This window comes from Lonchura striata, chromosome Z (assembly GCF_046129695.1).
Source record: "Lonchura striata isolate bLonStr1 chromosome Z, bLonStr1.mat, whole genome shotgun sequence".
Classification (NCBI taxonomy): Eukaryota; Metazoa; Chordata; class Aves; order Passeriformes; family Estrildidae; genus Lonchura; species Lonchura striata.
In genome coordinates this window covers 12,241,851-12,260,886 of record NC_134642.1, presented here as the reverse complement: position 1 = coordinate 12,260,886, position 19,036 = coordinate 12,241,851, and the positions used below count along the sequence as shown (strand labels likewise).

Sequence of the window (19,036 nt, the reverse complement as noted above, 5' to 3'; positions counted from 1 at the left end):
CGGGAATTCCTCCCCTAATTTTGCAGACAATGAATCAATTTTTCAGTGATGTTGTCAAATAGTCATATGTACCAAGCTTTTATTTAGAAACTTTCGTTAGAGGTTTGTTACAAACATAATTCAGTTGTGGCTCTAGAATAACTGAACTGGCATTTTCAAAATTCATGGTTTTATAGAGTTTTATATTTTTTCACTGTACTACCATGAGTATAAACTCTTCATTCTCTTCTTTTAGTAGAAATCTATTTGCATTTGTTAAACAATCATTTCCTGATGTTCCTTTGTGTTGATGACAGTGAATTATTAAAAAATAAGTTTTTAACAGCAGTTTCATTTTTTCCCCCTTACTTCTAGAGAGCTAGCTGTAGATTTTTCATGCAAGAAATTGCTATTGTTATGCCAGTCTACCCCCTGCTGGCTACACATTAGTATTAATTAGATTATCATATGGAACAAGCAGCTGATTTATTAGGGAGATAGATTTATAGCAAAGAGTCAAGGTGAAAAAAATGGTATAGAAGTTATCTCGAAAACTCTGAAAATACAGAATTGTGATGTAATCAAATTATTTGGCACCCAGGAAGATTATTCCTTATCACAAGCAGACTGGGTGAAGCAAGTGGTTATTTAGGGTAGGTTCATAACATGTGCTTTCATCTAGGAAACTTTCTCACATGCTTTTGTGTTCATTTAATAGGATGCCTTTAGAATTTTGCAAGCCCACATTTTAAAGCGTGGCCCATAGCAAAATAGGTGTTATGAAGATACAGTGACAGCTGGCATAGAATTATTGGTATTCTGTTATCAACTACTACTACAACAACAGTGGCATAAGAACATAACTACACTGAATGTTTATAGTAAAATATGGTTTCTGCACATGAAAAGCTAACCTTTTAATTGGGATGTTTTTTGAGTTGAAAGCAAGATTCACTGTAACTAGTTAAATACAATATTAATGCAGACCTCTTTTACATATATTACATATTACTAGTCTTAAACATCGTAGTTCATGCATTGACAAAGGTTAACATGGTTCCTCAGCTCTCCATTTTTTTCTCTGTAATAGAAGTACAACTTGATACTGTGAAATCAGTCAGTTGATTAAAGAAAGGGCTTTCTCAGTTCCATACAGTTGGTCAGCATATTTCTTGAGGTGTGGCTCTCACTGGGCAAAATTTTACAGGGAAGTGGTAAAATCATCCCTGAATTTGTTTGAGAGGTGTCTGAATCTGGTGCTGGTTGATGGTTTAGTGGTAACAGTGGCAATGCTGGGTGGACAGTTGGACTGAATGATCTTAAAGGTCTTTTCCAAACTTCATGATTCTGGGAGAATGTGCCTGCTTCCCAGTGCTTAAAAGTAAGGACTACCTTGCATGTGCAATAGGCTCTGTATTACTGCTCATACACCTAATTATTATGTTTCTTTTTATTGTTTTCTTTCTTTCTTTTTTTTTTTTTTTTACCAGAGTTCATTGGTATATATTGAGCTTGTCATCTGCTATAATTGGTTTTCTTAATGCTGCCATCTGGGGTGTTTTTTATTTCATCCTTTATTTGAAGTCACTTAATCTTGTCTACAAGTAGAAACCTGTATTTGTCCCTCTGAAACTGCAACCTTTCCTTTTTTTCTTTGACTATTTCTGTAATAAGATGATTCAGATTTCAAATCCTGTCCTGCAACATGTTGTAAGCTTCTCCTAGTAGTTTTTATTATTTCATGTCAAAGAGATCCAATTACATTGAAGTAGGTTGTTTATTAGAACAAAGTAAGCACCAAATATGTTTTGGTCAGGTTTATCCTCTTTACATACTTAAAGTATCTTTCATTATTGCATTTAATTAGAAATGTTTAAATACTGATGCTAAAGTGAAAACAGAATATTGTGCCCCTAAATATTTGAGACATGTTAAAAAACCCAAACCATGCTTAACTTACATTTTCTCATTATTTAAAACCTAAATAGAGAATAAAGTGCAAACTAGTTAGGAGTATTACAGAAAGTTGTTCAGATTTTCTATTAGTCTTATGTAGGTTGCTCTGTCTTTGAAACACAGGGATGAAGTATTTTGTACTTTTCCAGCTACAAATTAAATTGATTGACTGTTTCTGGATTAACTCTTTTCACCAGGGGGGAAAATCCTTCAGAAAGAAATGCAAAACCCAATAGCGTTTGGCTGTAAATATGTGTGGACCTGTTAGAGCAAGTCCAGAGTAGGTCCACAAAGATGATCAGAGGGTTGGAGCACCTCTGCTATAATGACAGGCTGGGGTTGTTCAGCCTGGAGAAGGCTCTGAGGAGACCTCAGTATAGCCTTTCAGAACATAAAGGGAGCTTATAAAAAAGAGGGAAAGTGCCTTTTGACACGGACAGATATTTTACATGGACAAGAGGGAACAGTTTTAAACAAGGAGAGATTTCAATAGCTGTTAGAAATTTGTTTACTCTGGGAGTGGTGAGCTGCTGACACAGGTTGCCCAGAGAAGTTTTGGATGCCCCATCCCTGGAAATGTTCAAGGACGGGTTAGATGGGACCCTGAGTAGCCTGGTTTAGTGGAAGTTCCCTATTTGTGACAGGGAGGTTGGCTCTAGATGAGCTTCAAGGTGTCTTCCTAACTAAGCCATTCTGTGATATACCTCTGATGAAGATGGGACAGTATTTGCACAGAAATCTTTGCTTTTGTCATTTACCTCTATACAGCAGACACATTGATGGTTTTACTGTCCTGTACAGGAACACGGGTTACTTTTTTTATGTGATCAAAGCATGTCCATAGACAATTTAACAGAAGAACAGCTTTTTCTGCATTTTCAAGCATCCAAAATAGTGAGGTTTCTTTAATCCCTTCCCTTCGTATTTTTGTGCTTTACTCCATCAGCTTCCTCAAGCAATGGTTTCAGTGGCAAAGTTCTTTGCTGGATCTACCCAAAAAGTCATACTGCATGACACTTGAGAACCCCATCAGTTCCATGCTTATGTAGTCACACTCCAAACTGCTAACATTACACCTTCTTGCACAGCTGTGAGATTTGTTTATGACTGTACTCTGACTTTTTTCTAGTGGTGCTTGTACCAGGTCTAATTCAGTTGCTCATACTGTCCAATTTCCTGGCCTTCAGTATCATCCAATGAAGTTGTCTATCTACTTAAAGTTTGACTGTTACCCTCTTTGTCAGCTGTTGAAACATGGCCTAGTTTTTTGGTTGTTTTTAACCTGTTCTTATTTGCAGACAGTGTAACAAATTCTTGTTTTAAACCAGGTGTTACAGATGGGAACTCGGTGTAATAAATGAACACAATGAGTTGTAACAACTTTATTCCTGTCTGTGCTTGTGGATAGTGCATGGAAAAGATGAACTGACATCTGTAAATGGGAAGCTGTCTATTTGCATAAACAGCAATGTGGTACATTCAAGAGTTAGTTATTTTCCATGGGTGCAAATACATGGGGTTAAGCAAGGGCTTTATGAAGTGTTGACAGATTGGTGATTTTTGCTACTCTTACTTTGGTCCTGTAGAACAGACTTTCCAAGCAGCTGTCACTTGGATCTACTCTTTTGATAGTTAAAACTAATAGATTTGGGGTTGTCCGGCTTGTTTTTTGGGTTTTTTTTTTTGTTTTTGTTTGTTTGTTTTATTTACAGTTCATTGTAAGTTAAATGAGCCTGTACAAAATAGGCTCTGAATTTTCTATTTTTCTACCTGCCATTTGCTAAATATGACATTATATAAATCTGTATTTAAATTGCATGCTATATAGGTTGTATTTTGTGTCCCTGCAGGAGATCTGTATTGCAAAGCATAATGAGAAGATCCAGCAGCGTCACCAGAGCGAGAAGGAGTACAAAATGCACCATACTGTTCAGCTGGTAAGTTTGAGTTTTCTGCTATTGAGCTTAGCCTGTAATTAATAGCTTGCATTCCTCATTATACATTAATTAGGGGAGCATTCAGCATGATAGCCTGACCTTTGCACCATGGATTTCTTTGTCGTATTATGCTGGCAAGGGGGAGTTTGTAGTTGTGTTGCGAAGACATGGGAACCAAGCAAGTGGAGCATTTCTTTATGCTAGGTTAACATTCTGAGTGTTTTGTTATATTTATCATTATGTGCACATGATGATACATCTCTGAGTACCACATCTGGTATGCTGATGGAAGCAAGGAAATCACATATATTTATTCTTGAATCTTAATAAGCTTGGTTACTACTTTTCTTCCTTCAACTAAAGCAATTACAGGAATGATGTTGTATAAACTTGTAGTTCCAGATGGATGATTTTTTTCATAGTCTCATTGCAGAGAGTAGATCAAGCTGGTCTCTTATGCTGTACCTAATAGGCTTATGTTAAAGAATATTCAAATTTTGGACTAGGTCTTGGGAGCTAATATAGTATCAATATTTGATAAACATCACTGACAAAGATGCATTGAAATCCAAGTCACTTTAATTCAGGCTTCAATTAGATTAGTGAAAGTGATTCTGTTTCATCCTTATACATTTTTAACATTGATATTTTTGTCCGGGAAGTCAGCTACATAATTTATTTTATGGAAAGGCTGCTTGTCAAAGGCAGTATGTATTGGAATATTCTTTCAGGAATTAAAACAAAAAATTTATTTTTCATCAGTTCTTATAATAAGGCAGATGAAGTTACTGTGTGGACAGTAGCCCATTTATCATTAGTCTTACAAATAAGACTTGACAAAGCCAAAGGACTTAGTTGTCTCTCAAGTACTTTTATATTACGGAGTTGCCCGCTTGAATGATACAAAGAGCCTTATGCTAATGTTTTGTGCTTGTGTGGGGTTTTTCTGGTAAAAATGTGACTGAAAAAATTCTAGCATTATGGTAAAATAGGTTTTGAATTACTGGATTTCATTAAGAATTTTGAAAAGATAATCCTAGAAAACTTTGGAACAGGGGAGTCCAAATTTGAAACCATGTAAGAATTGCATTTTTACTATTTTACTTAAAACTGAAACAAAGCTAAATACACAAGTCAGCCAAAACAAAAACAAACAAACAAACAACCTTGATTTTGAGACTGCTTCAGGAAAAGTTTGTTCTGAATGCATGTGTAACATTCAGGTACAGTGATAGAACTACTTTTCTTCCCTTCTTTAAGCTTCTGTTCTAACTTCTTTGCCCATTGTTCTTATTTTCTTTTACCACATGCTTCTCCTCTTCTTCACCTTTTTCTGTTTTCTGTCCTTACTATTTTTCAGACGTGTTCTCATCTTTCTATCCCTAATGCATCTATCCTTCCTCCCTTCTAAATCACAGGAGTTGGCTTTTTGTGAAGGACGCCAGCCCACTAGCTGACATATAAAAATGGCAGGCAGACACTGCTTTTGTGTCCCAATGAGAGTAAAAGGTTCACAAAAGTGATCAGAATTTTTGATTATGAAGATACGCTTTCAAAAGTAATATTGAATACTGTGAGTCATCTTAAGAATTAAAGCTGCTGGTTTTGCTCAGGGTTTTTGCTTTGTGGTCAGCTGTTACATCACTTTCCCTGATAGCTTCTGAATTTGTATGCAGCGAATTTCACTTTCTGGTAATTAGCTTCCATTTCCAGTAAATTTGACTGAGAGGTGAGTGTTTGTTTCAAAGGTGTAGTAACTCTTCCTGAAGTTGTGTAAGAAAGAATGATTGGTTAAAGGAGATGTACCCAAAGGTGTGTTTTCCATAAAGTAAAATCTCTGTACAAGAAAAACCACAACTACCCTAGTTGCAAGGAAGAGCTTCAGACCTTTTCTTAAGTGCAATTACATAAAATCAAGCTGGAATAAATAACAAAAGCTGGAGTAATTACAAACTTATATTTACTGTTGTAAATGTAAGTGTGAAAATATTTACTTAATTTGCTCACTATTGGGTTCAAAACTTTGTGATATGGAGTTCTGCGAATTCTTGTACTTTGTAAATACTAATATGACTTGTTTAAATGGACAGCCTTGCAATTTGGACTGTCATTTTGTTATTGGAATGAGGGAGAAATGAATACTGCTTTGCTCTCTGGCTAATTTATGTATTTTTATTTCAAGGGAGCCTCTCTAAGTATAGCATTCTGTCACTTGTTATTTCTCATCTGCTGAGTGTTCCTGTTAGACATTGAAATACTTCTTTACTGAGCTTTGCGTTTCTTTGAGGAAACAAACTAAGAAATGTATACTATTTTTTAAGGGGAAGTCAGAGGCCAAATTTTGAGGTTATATTTATTTGAGAAGTATCTTTTTTAAGTAACTCTTCACATTTAGGAAAAGATTTTTTTTTCTAGTGAAGCCAAGAGAACTAGATGTAATATTTACATATTTTCCATATATTTTCTCAGAAACGAGATCAGTTGCAAGATGAAGAGGAAAGAAAGAGCTCCTGGGTTAGTCAGGAACGACAGAAAACCCTGGACAGACTTCGTTCATTTAAGCAGGTAACAGAAGAACAGTTGTTCTTTACTGTCAGTTTCTTTTCCTGAAGAAATTCTTACTTATTCCAGTAATAGCATTCACTTTCCTATTAGTGATTAACTGGTCTTTGGAAAATTCACAACAAAATAGGGGATTGGTGGTAACAGATTCCTCTAGCTGTTGCATTCCCAGTGCCATAATAAGTTTCTGTTTACTCTTAAAGCTCTACCTTGTGACAAGACACTTAGCACATATTCTTGAGAAGTGTAATCTAAACAGTACTTCCACAAAGTAGAGTTTAAAGCATTTACATCTGATGTGCCCTTCTGCTGCTGATTGCTGGAATATCTGTCCCTTCTTATTACAATGGAAGAATTGGAAAGTGCATAGAAGGTATAATGAAGGGGAAGGAATAAGGAAAGGGCTGAAAGTGAAAGAAAACAGAGACTGTGTTAATTTGTGAACACTTTTTGTTGTATATATTAAAAAAATAAAGGTGTGAGAAGTTTCTTTGCTGGAAAGTTGTCTTCAGCAATATTTCAGCAATATATTCATGTCCTTATTGTTTGCAAGACTTGAATTCTGTAACTTCTGCAAATTGAAGCAATTGTTCATGAGCTGTCTTTTTCTATTAACATGCTGATATTGTTGCATGTTACTGCTTTAGGCCTTCCATGGTTATACAAAAAATATTAGACCTGTCTTTCAGAAGCAGCTTCATTTTTTGCTTTAAAAAGGCTATGGATGAAACTAATATGAAAAGACTGATAATGAGGCAGCAAATTTAAGAAGTAAATCAAGGCTGAAAATCTTTGTTCTCAAGATACACTTTTTAAAACAGTATGATTCACATATAAGGCCAGTGTATTAAGTCAGACTGGTCTGCATGAGGGAATTTTGTATTTTAGTTTCCAGTAAAAAACGAGTTCTGAATGTGTAATCTGATTCTTAGTAAAATTGTAATTCTAGCCTATGTGTTTCATTTATCAGACTAATCAAATTTTGGCTTAAATAGGAATAAAAACTATGAATAATTTTTTGCACACAGATGAGGATGTATTTGCTTTGGTTTTACATACATAGCAAAATGAAAATTGTCAGAAATGACAGGTAGGTAAAATATGAAATAATCCATTGCACCTGCTTATGTAATTGTCAATACCTTATTCACTTTAGCGGTACCCTGGGCAAGTAATACTTAAATCAACCAGACTACGCCTGGCTCATGCAAGAAGAAAATGTGCAGCCAGCTCAGTGCCCAGTGTTGAGCAGCCTCAGTCTTTGCCAGCAACCATACAAATCCAAGAGAAGAGTGAGGAGGTGGAATTGGAAAAAGCAGTTCAGCCTGTGCAAGTGCAGGAATCCATAAGCCTAAAACAACTTCAAGATGTCTCTTTGCCTCCTAATGTTGTTACCTCTGAACTGCCCCATGTTAGCACTTCTCCACTTCCCAGTGACCAGCTTCAACCAGAGACAGCTACTGGAGTAGAGCTTCCACCCCCTTTGCCTCCTCCACCTCCGCCTCCACCTTTGCCCTCCAAGGAAGATGCCACCAAATCCTTAGAGAAAAGTGACACCTTTGTTAAACGTCAGAGTGTGGAGAAGGGAGTCCAGCACTCTTCTGGTGTCCCACCAGCACATCTGTTCGATAGCAGTCAGCTAGTCAGTGCCAAGAAGAAGCTTAAGAAGACTGGTGATCTAGAGGGTTTACAGAGGAGGAGAGGTAATGTTTTAATTTCTGCATATTTAATTTAAAATTTGTTGTTACTAATATAAAAATTGCAATGCATATCAGTTCATCTTTTGAATTACTCTGTCGGAAGATGTGTGCTGTGATTAATTTGTTATTAATGGGAAAGTTGTTAAATCCTTTCTAGCTGAGAGATGCTGGCAACTCGAACACTAGGGCTTTTACAACATCATGGCACACTTGTTCAGTGGGAAAACACTTGTGAAATTGAGTCTACATTATCCCATGTTAGACTGGATAGAAAATGCTGTTGAAAAGAATATTCATGTATCTACCAGCCAACCCTGTAAATATTCTGTTTCACCTGAGCATGCACTGTTCTATTTAATAACAGAATAGCAATCATTTTTATGTAGTCCTATTGTTTATTTTACTGACTTGCATTTTATCTTTCAATTTTTTTAAAGCACCTATTGTGTGTGCAGTTTTATATGCATTATAATATGACAAATATAAATTCAAATGAATTATCCCTTTTAAGAATATCGTTCATGTCTGCAGCAGCACTCTACCTGCTGTTCCCTATCCCCTGAAATGTTCCAAGTTTCTAAGTGGTTTCAGAAATTTGTCTATGTATGACAGGGGCGTTATAGTCCATCCTTCCTCCTTCAAATGTGCAATCCTGTTTTCTTTTGTATTACTCTTTTCATTGCATCTTTTCTGTCTAGGCCTTTAGTGGGATGGACAAAGTTTATTCCTAAATCCAAAACAGATTTTAAGAAACATCTTATATGATGTACAGAAACAAGCTGGAGATAGATACATATCGATAGAGAAGTGCTGCACAAATTATGTGCTGCTCTATACGAGGTGTTTAAACTTTATTATACTTTATTATAATGCATTCTCTGGATGAAGATCTTGCCCACTCGTGGCTTTTAAAAGAGCAAAAGCCTGATTTTTATTTTTGCGAAAAACTAGTTTCAAAATTAGTGATAAAGGAAGGATTTGCCATAAAGAACTATCTCTTACTTATTTGCTTACATTAATTATAAAGGAAGACAATTATTGTAACTGTGCTTTTACTAGATGCTAACAAATCCACGAACCCAGAGAAGCAGGAAAATGCATGCTCTTGCAATTGACTGTATTGCTGCTTCCCTTGCTGGCTTGTGGAAATAGTCATGCAGTAGGTAAAATCAGCCTAAAATTGCAAGTAGTAAGAATGGATCACACAGTCTAGTATGTAAGACATGTACTCATTACCTCAGTTCTAAAGTAAAAAAAGATGATGAAGTAAACACTTTCATTATGTTGAAATCCTTGCAGTTTATTTGACTTTCCTGACTGCAAACAGACAAGCCACATTGTTCAGAAAGTTTTAGTTTTCCTGATAGGAAGTTAAGTGGTTACAAATACAACTGTCTGTATAAACCAGCTTTGACCTGGTAATAAGGAAGATTATTTAGAAGCTAAAATAGACTTTGAGCTACCATTATACTTATAGTATGGGACTATTACTTTAATAGTATGCAGGCACTTTTTGGTCTGTAGAAAATAAAAATTAAGACTGATAAAATTTTTTGAAAATAATACTGAAGGTCTTTTGATTTGCTGCAGTGAGTTCCCCGATGGATGAAGTGCTGGCTTCCTTGAAACGTGGTAGCTTTCACTTAAGAAAAGTTGAGCAGAGAAGTCTCCCTCCTTTTCCTGATGAAGATGATAGCAATAACATCTTGGCGCAGATCAGGAAAGGGGTGAAACTGAAGAAAGTACAGAAAGATGTTTTGAGAGAATCCTTTACAATCCTGCCTGATACTGACCCTCTGACAAGGAGCATCCATGAAGCACTGCGAAGGATTAAGGAAGCATCACCTGAGTCAGAGGATGAAGAAGAGAGTTTGCCTTGCACAGACTGGGAAAACTAACCTGTAATTAAGCTACATTTAAAGATAATATTTCTGCAACAGTTTTTTTGTAGCAGTATCGGCTAAGCTTCAGGTTGTGCATTGTAGGAGACTTAGAAATGTGACTAAACTGTCTGACATCCAGATAAAAAATGCACATATGAATTGAGTATCACTGAATTTTCAAAGAATTTAAAGATTATAATAGGGAAAACCTCTTTTTAGACAGTATGTTAGCCTTTTACCGTTCCAGTACTTCTGCTGAATATGACAGGACTTCTGAAAAATGCTCTATTTTATTTAGTAAATTTGAAAGGACAGTTCCCAGTTTACATAAAAAGTTTAGAATGCAGCTAAGTCACTCGGGGACATACTTTATTCTTACCTGCCAATTATTTCTAGCCTTGTAAAAATTGGATATGTCTTATTTCAGACTGAGTAACTTCTAAGTGAAGGACTTATGTTTGAATGCTGAACACATCGAAATCTTGTGGGTTACCCTGAGTAGCTGACTTCTCAGTGGCTTGGTTTCAGTCTCTAAAATCTCTGACTTAACTGAATTTCCAGGCTCTAAACAGTACATATAAACTGATACTTCTGCTAGTCATATAAATTCCATGAACTTGCATTAATACTAAGCTACAGTGCTTGAAAGTACAGATATCAGACTTCAGGAGATGAAATTAATGATTTCAGAACAAACCAAAAATGGGCAAGAGATCAGTTTTCAAAATAGTTGCTGCATCAGTAGCACAAAGATATTTGTGACCACAGCAGCAGTGTAGAGCACTTCTCTGGGTGACTCTTTTCTGTTACTTACACGTGAATGAATTTGAGTATCAATGAAGGTTCCCACTAAACCTAAACTGAGAAACCAGAGGTATGACAATCTGTAAAGAAATTAAAAATCTGTTCAGAAAGTCTTTTTAAACAGAATGAGGGGGAAAATATTTAATCCTTGCAACACAGTTAGCAGTAGAAAGAAGATAACCTTTTTGAATGTTCACAATCCAGCATTTCTCCTCTGGTTAGTTGTTTCCATAGCTGGAGAGTGACTATTGGTAAAGTGCTACAGCTGTTTAAAACTGATCCTGACTTGGCACATCATCTGCTGAATGTTCTAATGATTATGAAATACTGTCTCAATCTGTTGCATTAGTACGCTATTTTCAAATTACAATATTTTAAATTTTTGAACAGGAAAATAAATGCTGTGTTCAATTCCTCATGAACTAGCTGTTGGCCACCCTGATGATTTTACACTTATGGCTTGCTCCTTTTATTCCATACCAAATGTACTGCTAGTTTTGGAGTTGAAACTCCAGGAGTGGAGATGTGCTTAACTCTTGCTTAAACTCCAAGTGAAAATAATTTTGCTTTCATGTAATTTCTTCCTATCTTTGCATATTGAAAACTCCCACTACCACAGCTCTTCAGAAATTAAGTGACAGCAATAAGAAAAGACATGTCTTGGAACTAACTTGGCTTTCTTAATGCAATTGCAATTAGATTGCAATCTAATTTTCTACATAACAGATCAAATTTAAACTTTGCGATTTGACTTTGACTTTAGGAAATCTGTTTGACTGTTTGGGATTTTGGGATTTTGTTTGGTTTTTTTTTTTTTTTTTGGCAAGATACAAAGAAATTTTCCAAGACTGACTTAATTTTTTTTTTTTTTTAATCAAATTGATTGACCTCTTAAGCATTTTACATTGGAAGTGCATCTTAGAACTATTCTGAGGTCATTGCCACACAATATAAATGCTTATTTTTTCTCTGCTATTTGCGGCCCCATAAAAGGATTTCAGAATGCAGGCTGAAAATCACTGTCCCTGGTTGTTGTCTCCTTTTTACCAGTCTACATCCTGCTGAAGTCCTGTGAAATCATTTGGACCTAAAAGCAGGATTCAGTGTCAGTTCAGTGTCAGGAGTATGTGCTCCTTGTTCTCTACATATCTGGGATTTGCTTTCTCTTACCAATGTCAGATTTTACTACAAAAACAACCCTGTTTGTTTTAGGTCATATTATTTAACACATAATAGTTTTGACTGAAAAATGGTTGTAGAGAATAGCTGTATTAACAGCTCAGAAAAAAACAAGGAAGGACTTTGCTATCCAAGCACATGAAGTACTTTGGGAGAACAGAGATTGAGACAAAGCCTTTGAAAAAATCAACTGAAAAAATATTTCCCATATAGATGAGCATACTTACTTGACAATACAGACTGGCTTACTACCATTCATCATACAGAAGTAAAATAATGAAAATCTGTTGTAGAAGTAGCAGGCTAGTATTTTTTTACTGTGGGGTTATCCACTTAAAATCATGCTTTAGTATTGACCTGCTGGTTTTTAACATTTAAGCGCTACACATGCCAAAACAGCATAATAGAGATTTTAGGTTGAAAACCTGTTTACAGAAGTGTGTTGGCACACAGTTTATATTAATTGTGCTTAATTATAAGTATGTGTGTATAGGCTAAGTGTAATGCAGATATTTGCCTTTCAAAATGGAGGCTAAATATGATACAGTGATGTATATTAAGTACCAGAAAGTTCCTTGATATATGTGAAGGGAGTATTAGCAGTGCTCAATGAAGTGGTTTCATTAATTATTGAAGTTTGAAGACAAAACTAATAGTAACTAATTCTTGCAGGAGATCTAATAATTTCTTGTATTGCCTGTTCTGTGTTCTTGATAAAGTTACAACTAACCTTTTTAAGAGCAGTTCTTTCCAGATAGACACTCTGAAACATGTAAAAAGATACTGAGGCATTCTATATATTGAAGTAGCTAAGCAAGCAGTATAACTATGAAGTAGCTTCTGTATGAAAAATACAAGAGATTACTGGTTATCAAAAGTATCCTGAGAATATATGTGTATTTATATTACTATGGTGCATAATAGTGCACCTTAGTAATATAAATAATGCAGAACCTGAGTTCCTGTCAGTGGTGGACAAAATAACAAGATAACAAGGGAGCTTTTGTTCTCTGTAGTCTGCTAATCCAGTATTTTGGGCCTCTTCAAACTCTAATCTGTGTTAATTGCCAGTAATACTGGAAGGCAAAAACAAAAGACCTGGTTGTATGTGTGTTCTGGCTCCAGAGTCACTGTGTCATTACCCTGGGAGCAAAGAGAACCTTTGCTCAGTACGCGCTGCTCAGTATATTGCATGTTAGAATTGCCTAATATGTTGAGAATACCAGAGAATTCTACACCCGTTTAGCTTTTCAGATGTTCCTTTTTTTTTCTTCCCAAACAGGTGCTTGACAGCTACCAATGTGCGAAAAGAAACCCCAGTTGAAGATTACTTTTCTCCTGCATTTCTGAGAATTCAGAGCCAGCAGTTATGACCATCAATTCCACAGGAGGCTTTCCTTGGCAAAGAAATAGTCTTTCTTTGGCAAATAACTCAGTATGTGGAAAAAAATGGCCTGAAATATTAATTTCAGGTCACTTTTTTCTTTATTTGTTAAAAAAAATTCTGGTTTGGGCACAAAGAGAAGTTGTTCAGACATGCATTTTATACTATCAAGAATGCCCAATTCTTAAGCACTTTTTGTATTTGCGTTAGTAATGTATGGCCAGTTAAGTGTGGGGGCCATTTTGAGTTGGGAGACTATTTGCTGTTAGAGTAACTTTGGGGTTCCAAACCAGCTGTAAAATGGCCCCTTCACTGCACTGAATATCTCATGTGCTTGAAAATTGAACTAAATGGCTCCCTGCAGAGAAGCTTGCTGTGTAGCAGTCTGATATTCCAGAAAGAGAATTCCTAGTTGCACTACAGTAGCTGAAATTCAGTAACATGCAACTAAGACTTTTTTCTTCTTAGCTTGAAGAAGCATATATCAGTATGAAAACTGACAAGTGACCACGGCACAATGAGAATTAAGAGCTGAATTCAGAACATATTCAAGAATGTGTTTGTTTCCATCATGATACATTTAGCGAGACATACTGCCGCACCTTTTTAGAAGGTCATGTTTAGTCTGACATCTTTTTAAAGTAGACATTTTCATGCTTTTTTAAAATATTTAGCTACGCTGAACCGAGTTAGTTATACTTTCATCATTTGTTATAAGAAGCAATATTTTGTAATTTCATACTTAAAATTATTTTTCTTTTTTTGGTTTAAAATGGCTTTTGATTAGTCTAAGCAGCCTTCTTTAAAGATTAAAGCACTTAAGCATTCTGATTATTGAGTTGTGAAAATCATGCTATTCTTGCTGGTTTTCATTATTCCCTTTAGTGGCTGTGAAATGTTTGTATTTCATACCCAAAAGCCTACTGGCTGAAAAAAGTTGATTCTGACTGGTTTATTTTTAAAGGAGAGTTACAACTTCCTCTACAGTGAATACTTAGGAGTAGACCTAAACCTCATGACTAATGGCTGCAGGCAGCTACTCTTATGATACCACAATACCAAGAGGTATGTCAATACAGAGATACAAGTAGCCTTGTACCACCTAGAAACCTCATGTGGTATTAAAAGTCAGCCCATTACACTTCTAGGAAAGCTGAATTTTCACTAGCATCTTGTTTTTACTAGTGTAACATACACTGTGTTTGAGAAATATACAGTCCTTGTCCTTTGTGTTGCGTGGTCCATTCACTGTTCCTCTTTTGACAGATAAACTACTATATGGGGATCTGGGTTCTTTTTAAGTGGAGTTACTCATTGCTGCTGTCGTGTAATGGAACACGTACTGTGTTAACATTTATAACAGGGGATTTCATGTCTTGCCGTTTACTTACAGAGAGAGGAGCAGGAGACCTTACCTTAGCAATAGGCTGTGTAATATAAAGGAACCTCAGCTCTGGGACCCTTCAGTCTATTGAAGATGTTTTGCTGTGGCTGTCCAAAAATCAAAGCTCTGTCAAACATCTTGAGAGGATTTTCTTAACCATGTTGCCTTACTTATAAAGTTAGTGAACATTGATTTTCAAAGCACCTGCGAGCAGCGACTGTAGAATTGTATAGATTTTGCTGTGTTAGTTGCCAGGTCTCTATTTTTCAGCTGTGTGAAACACCTGATACTGGCTTTCCACAGGTCTAAAACTACATGATGCTTTTTTCTTAAACTTATTCTCTGAATTCTGTGTTACATGGTATGGTTGCAAGCTGTCTGATGCTGTGTTCATGCAGCAATAGCAGGACTTTCAAGGTTCGTTGTAATCATTCGACACTGCCTGTACCATCAGCTGTTTTGTTCTACATTTGTTTGTACTTTCAGTCACACCACACATTAAAACCAAGGTAATCAAATGAATTTTGGCTGTAGCAAAAAACAGAACTTTGATGTAGAAGGGTAATACATTTACACATTTCACCTGAAACTTAGTGCTAAATTAAATGAGCAACTTTTAGGTTCATTCTTTCCTATTTTCCAGCCTGCGGTTTAATTTCTTGGAGTATGCATACAGAACACTAGCAAAATTTCAAGCCGAGGAAAGATAGTGTAATTTTAAAGTATTTGTGCAGTGGTTCCCTTGCACAACACATTTGTCTGCAGTTTACCACTGTGTTGTTACCTAAATAGCTCCATGCTGTACTCTGCTACAGTTTTCAGATATGTTTGCCATGTGATCTGTCATCTTTGCCTTGAAAAATGTGTGCATGATTGATGAAAATTACTCTTCTTAATCTGTTCCATATTTAGCTGAAATCTTAGATTTCTGTAGTAGCTTAGTCTCAGTAGAAATGGAGTTCTCATATGAGCATGTATTTCCTGGGCTCACAAAAAGTAGTTGTTATGCTGAGCATAGCAGTATGTATCAGTTTAAAACTGCCATCTTCTATGTGGAAAATGAATGGGGGTTTTTTCCACATTCTGCTAAAAAAAAAAAATCCTGAATTTACATCTCCATGAGTCACTAGATGACACAATTTCACATAATTTTCACTTTGATATAAAAATTGTGGATATGTAGCGTACACAGACTAATGCATAAAAAGGTACCATCCTCTGCCATGTGAAATTTTCCAGTGGGATGGCTACTGCAGAAGAAGGGGAAAGTTTAGTATATTTACAAGAAAGGGAAATTATGACAGTCCTGTGTTGAGGTCAGTTCCTCCACAGCTGAGAAAAGCTGTAATAATTGTGTTGGTCCATGAGAAATCTTGGCAAGCATCACTAAGGAAAAACACACAAACGTGCAAGGAAAGAGAGCCTCCACAAAAAGACCTGCCTATTGATATTTTTCATTTTATTGTTGTGGCTGCATTGTTCTGTTGCTAGTTATTTATCTTAAGTAGTTTGTCAGCTTTTGGGCTTTTTCCTATTTTTTAGAAACTTCTTTTTTCAAATTAGAAGTTTTACTATGGTGTAACTGATCCAGTGAAGTAAAGATTTGGGATGCATAATGTTTATTGTACAAATGCTTATGTAAGGACTGAAAACCTTTTATGAGTGGGAACACGAAACTAAATTTTCTAAGTTTCTATTAAAATAACCAAAACGTCAGGTAAACAGCAATAGTCTTTTTCGGAAATTTAATTTGTATCAACAATTTCATGTTCTCACTCACAGAGGTTCTAGATCCTTTACCAATAGTCTTACTCACTTTACTGTATTTTCATGTTAGCTATCTGTCTAGGGTAGATGAAGGCTTTTTTTTTTCTTTTCAAACATCACTTCTAAGTTTTGCCTGGTTTTGTTTGTTTTTGTCTTTTTTTCCTTAAATCTGACAGTCTGCATTCTACACCAGACACTTGTAAAATAAATTAGTATGATTATATATTGTGTACTTTTGTGACTGAATTGGGGATAGAACTCAACATACTTCACTACGTTATTTGTAAAGAATCATTTTGAGTATAAGCACTATATTCTGTACTGTTTAATAATAAAGTAATGATAGATACATTATTGAAGATGCAACTTATTGAGGAGGCAGAAACATTGGTTAATGTTACCCTTATTCCATTTGTTGCACTGAATTTCAGGAGTGTAATTTGTAAATCAAGTTTGCTCATGCATGTAATCAGATTTTATTTTCATTGTAATGCTTATGTAATTAAATTACCTGGATGTATTTCTGGTAATGATTTCATAAGCATGGACAATATGTTGTTGATGTTTCGCACTACAGAATTAATGTTAAGAACAAGCGAAGCTTCTTGCAAAGAAAAGGAGTAACAGAAGCACCTTACTGGGAGAGCATGTTGCATGATTTCAGTCTTCTTGGAGCTGACAAGACAGTAGGTCATCCTAAACTTGACTGCAAATTGCTCTTTGGTGTAATAAGCACATCAACGTACTGCTATCAATGCTACCAACACAATGGCTATTTTTAACCTATAAATATACTGTAATTTTAAGTTTTCCTACAAAGTGAATTTATATTTAATTGCTGCCTAATACATAAATACTTAGAATTTTTAGGAGGGTCAAGGGAGGGAGGGCGGGCATGCCAGTATTTTTGTGGGAGGGGCTGTTGCATATATGGGTCTTTGTACTTCCCACTCAGTTTGACTGTTAATCCAAAACTCACAGTTCTGGCTTTGGTGAATCTGCAACCTGACACTTAGGTATTTTTATTGTGATTCAGGTCTTCTATATTCTGTGGCCCAGAGCTTCAGAATTTGACAGAAAAGGTCATCTTTCCATTCTCAAATGTGAATGCTCTGTACCTCTAATATGGAAAATGGCCAAGCAGTGAATTTTATTCTGCTGTTTTTACTATTAATGTGTAAAGCAGCTCATTAACCAGTAGTGTGTCCATTGAAAACAAGTAGAAAGGATGAAGACCATTTTGGTGCATATAGTCCAAACTCTGCAGAGACTTTATTGCAGAGACTGTTAACCTATCCAGGAACTAGTTTGCCATAAACTGGCTTGATTTTCAGAGTATAAACATAGTTTTGACTTCTGAATTAGTAAATAGGTGTTGGGCATTGGGGATATCAACTTAACATCTTCCAGCGTATTGTTGCTGTTGCTGTATGTTTTGATCTTTATTTTAAGTGTATACAAATGTGTCATCGTGAAAGGAAAGCTAAAGAAATACAGATGGCTGTAAGTTGTCTTACATGAATGAAGCCAGTGAAGCTTAATGAAAAGACCTTCTTTCTTAAGCCTGTAGAATAAATAAGAAATAATGAAAACAAATTTTCCATTTACTAGCTTTGTGCAATATTATCATTAGACTAAGACACTACTAGCACATTGTGCTTAGCTTTAAAAAAGTTCTTTAATTCCATTATATTCAAAAGGACATATTAAATGCATATTTTATTGTAAACAACTCTGCAAATTTACTATGCCTGAAAATGCTCAAAGTTACTAAGTATTAAGCACAAGTATGTCTAAAAAAAGTTTAAGAACTAAACAAAGATTTCTAGCAATACCTAGAAACTAAAAAAGTCTTAATTGTCTGCTTCTTGGTCTTTTTTTCTTTAGTGCAGCTTTTCTGCAGTGCAAGTTTATTGCTGTGTATTTCATGGGGTTTCATTATCATGATTCAGAAATTTAAACCTGTATGCAAAGTACTGCATTCACCTTATTGTACATGCGATATAACATCATACTCACAGTTTTGGTGCTTTAAAATTATTCCTCTTTTCTTTATTAAAGGATATTTATTTGATCACTGTCTTGGTTTTAACTTTGATTATGTACTAGTATTTAAAAAATACTTTTGGTATAGTTTGGTTCCCACAAAAAATACTTTCAGATTTAATTCATTTCAGATCCTGTTGGTATTCTTACAACTCCTCAAATTCCCTGTATGGTTTAATGGTTGGTGGTTGCATCTAAGATATGTTGTAGCATGGAATATTTTTATTTAGGTAACATCTTTGTAAATGAAGCCATATTAACAATTTAAGTATTACAGAAGAACTTTGCTCCTAAATGATGCTTGATAGTTTTGTTAATTACAAATCTCACCCACTTTCCATCTCTTTATCAAAAGACAGAAAGAAACACTCTGAAAAAGGGTGAAAGTTTAAATACAGAAATGCTAAGAGCTTAGCACCCTTATTACACCTACCATGTCCCTAACTAGAGTTCCT

At 35.5% G+C, this 19,036-nt stretch overlaps 1 protein-coding gene across 1 annotated transcript in view; it reads left to right on the top strand.

The window, feature by feature from the left end:
• The window catches only part of JMY (junction mediating and regulatory protein, p53 cofactor), a 62,600-nt gene extending 45,246 nt beyond the window's left edge, over positions 1-17,354 (top strand). Inside the window, exons 7-11 of the mRNA XM_021531120.3 lie at positions 3,786-3,872; positions 6,342-6,437; positions 7,591-8,137; positions 9,725-10,035; positions 13,283-17,354. Coding sequence (XP_021386795.1) covers positions 3,786-3,872; positions 6,342-6,437; positions 7,591-8,137; positions 9,725-10,032 — 1,038 coding nt within the window. The 3' untranslated portion in view covers positions 10,033-10,035; positions 13,283-17,354. The remainder of the gene's footprint in view (positions 1-3,785; positions 3,873-6,341; positions 6,438-7,590; positions 8,138-9,724; positions 10,036-13,282) is intronic.
• Positions 17,355-19,036: the final 1,682 nt, after the last annotated feature.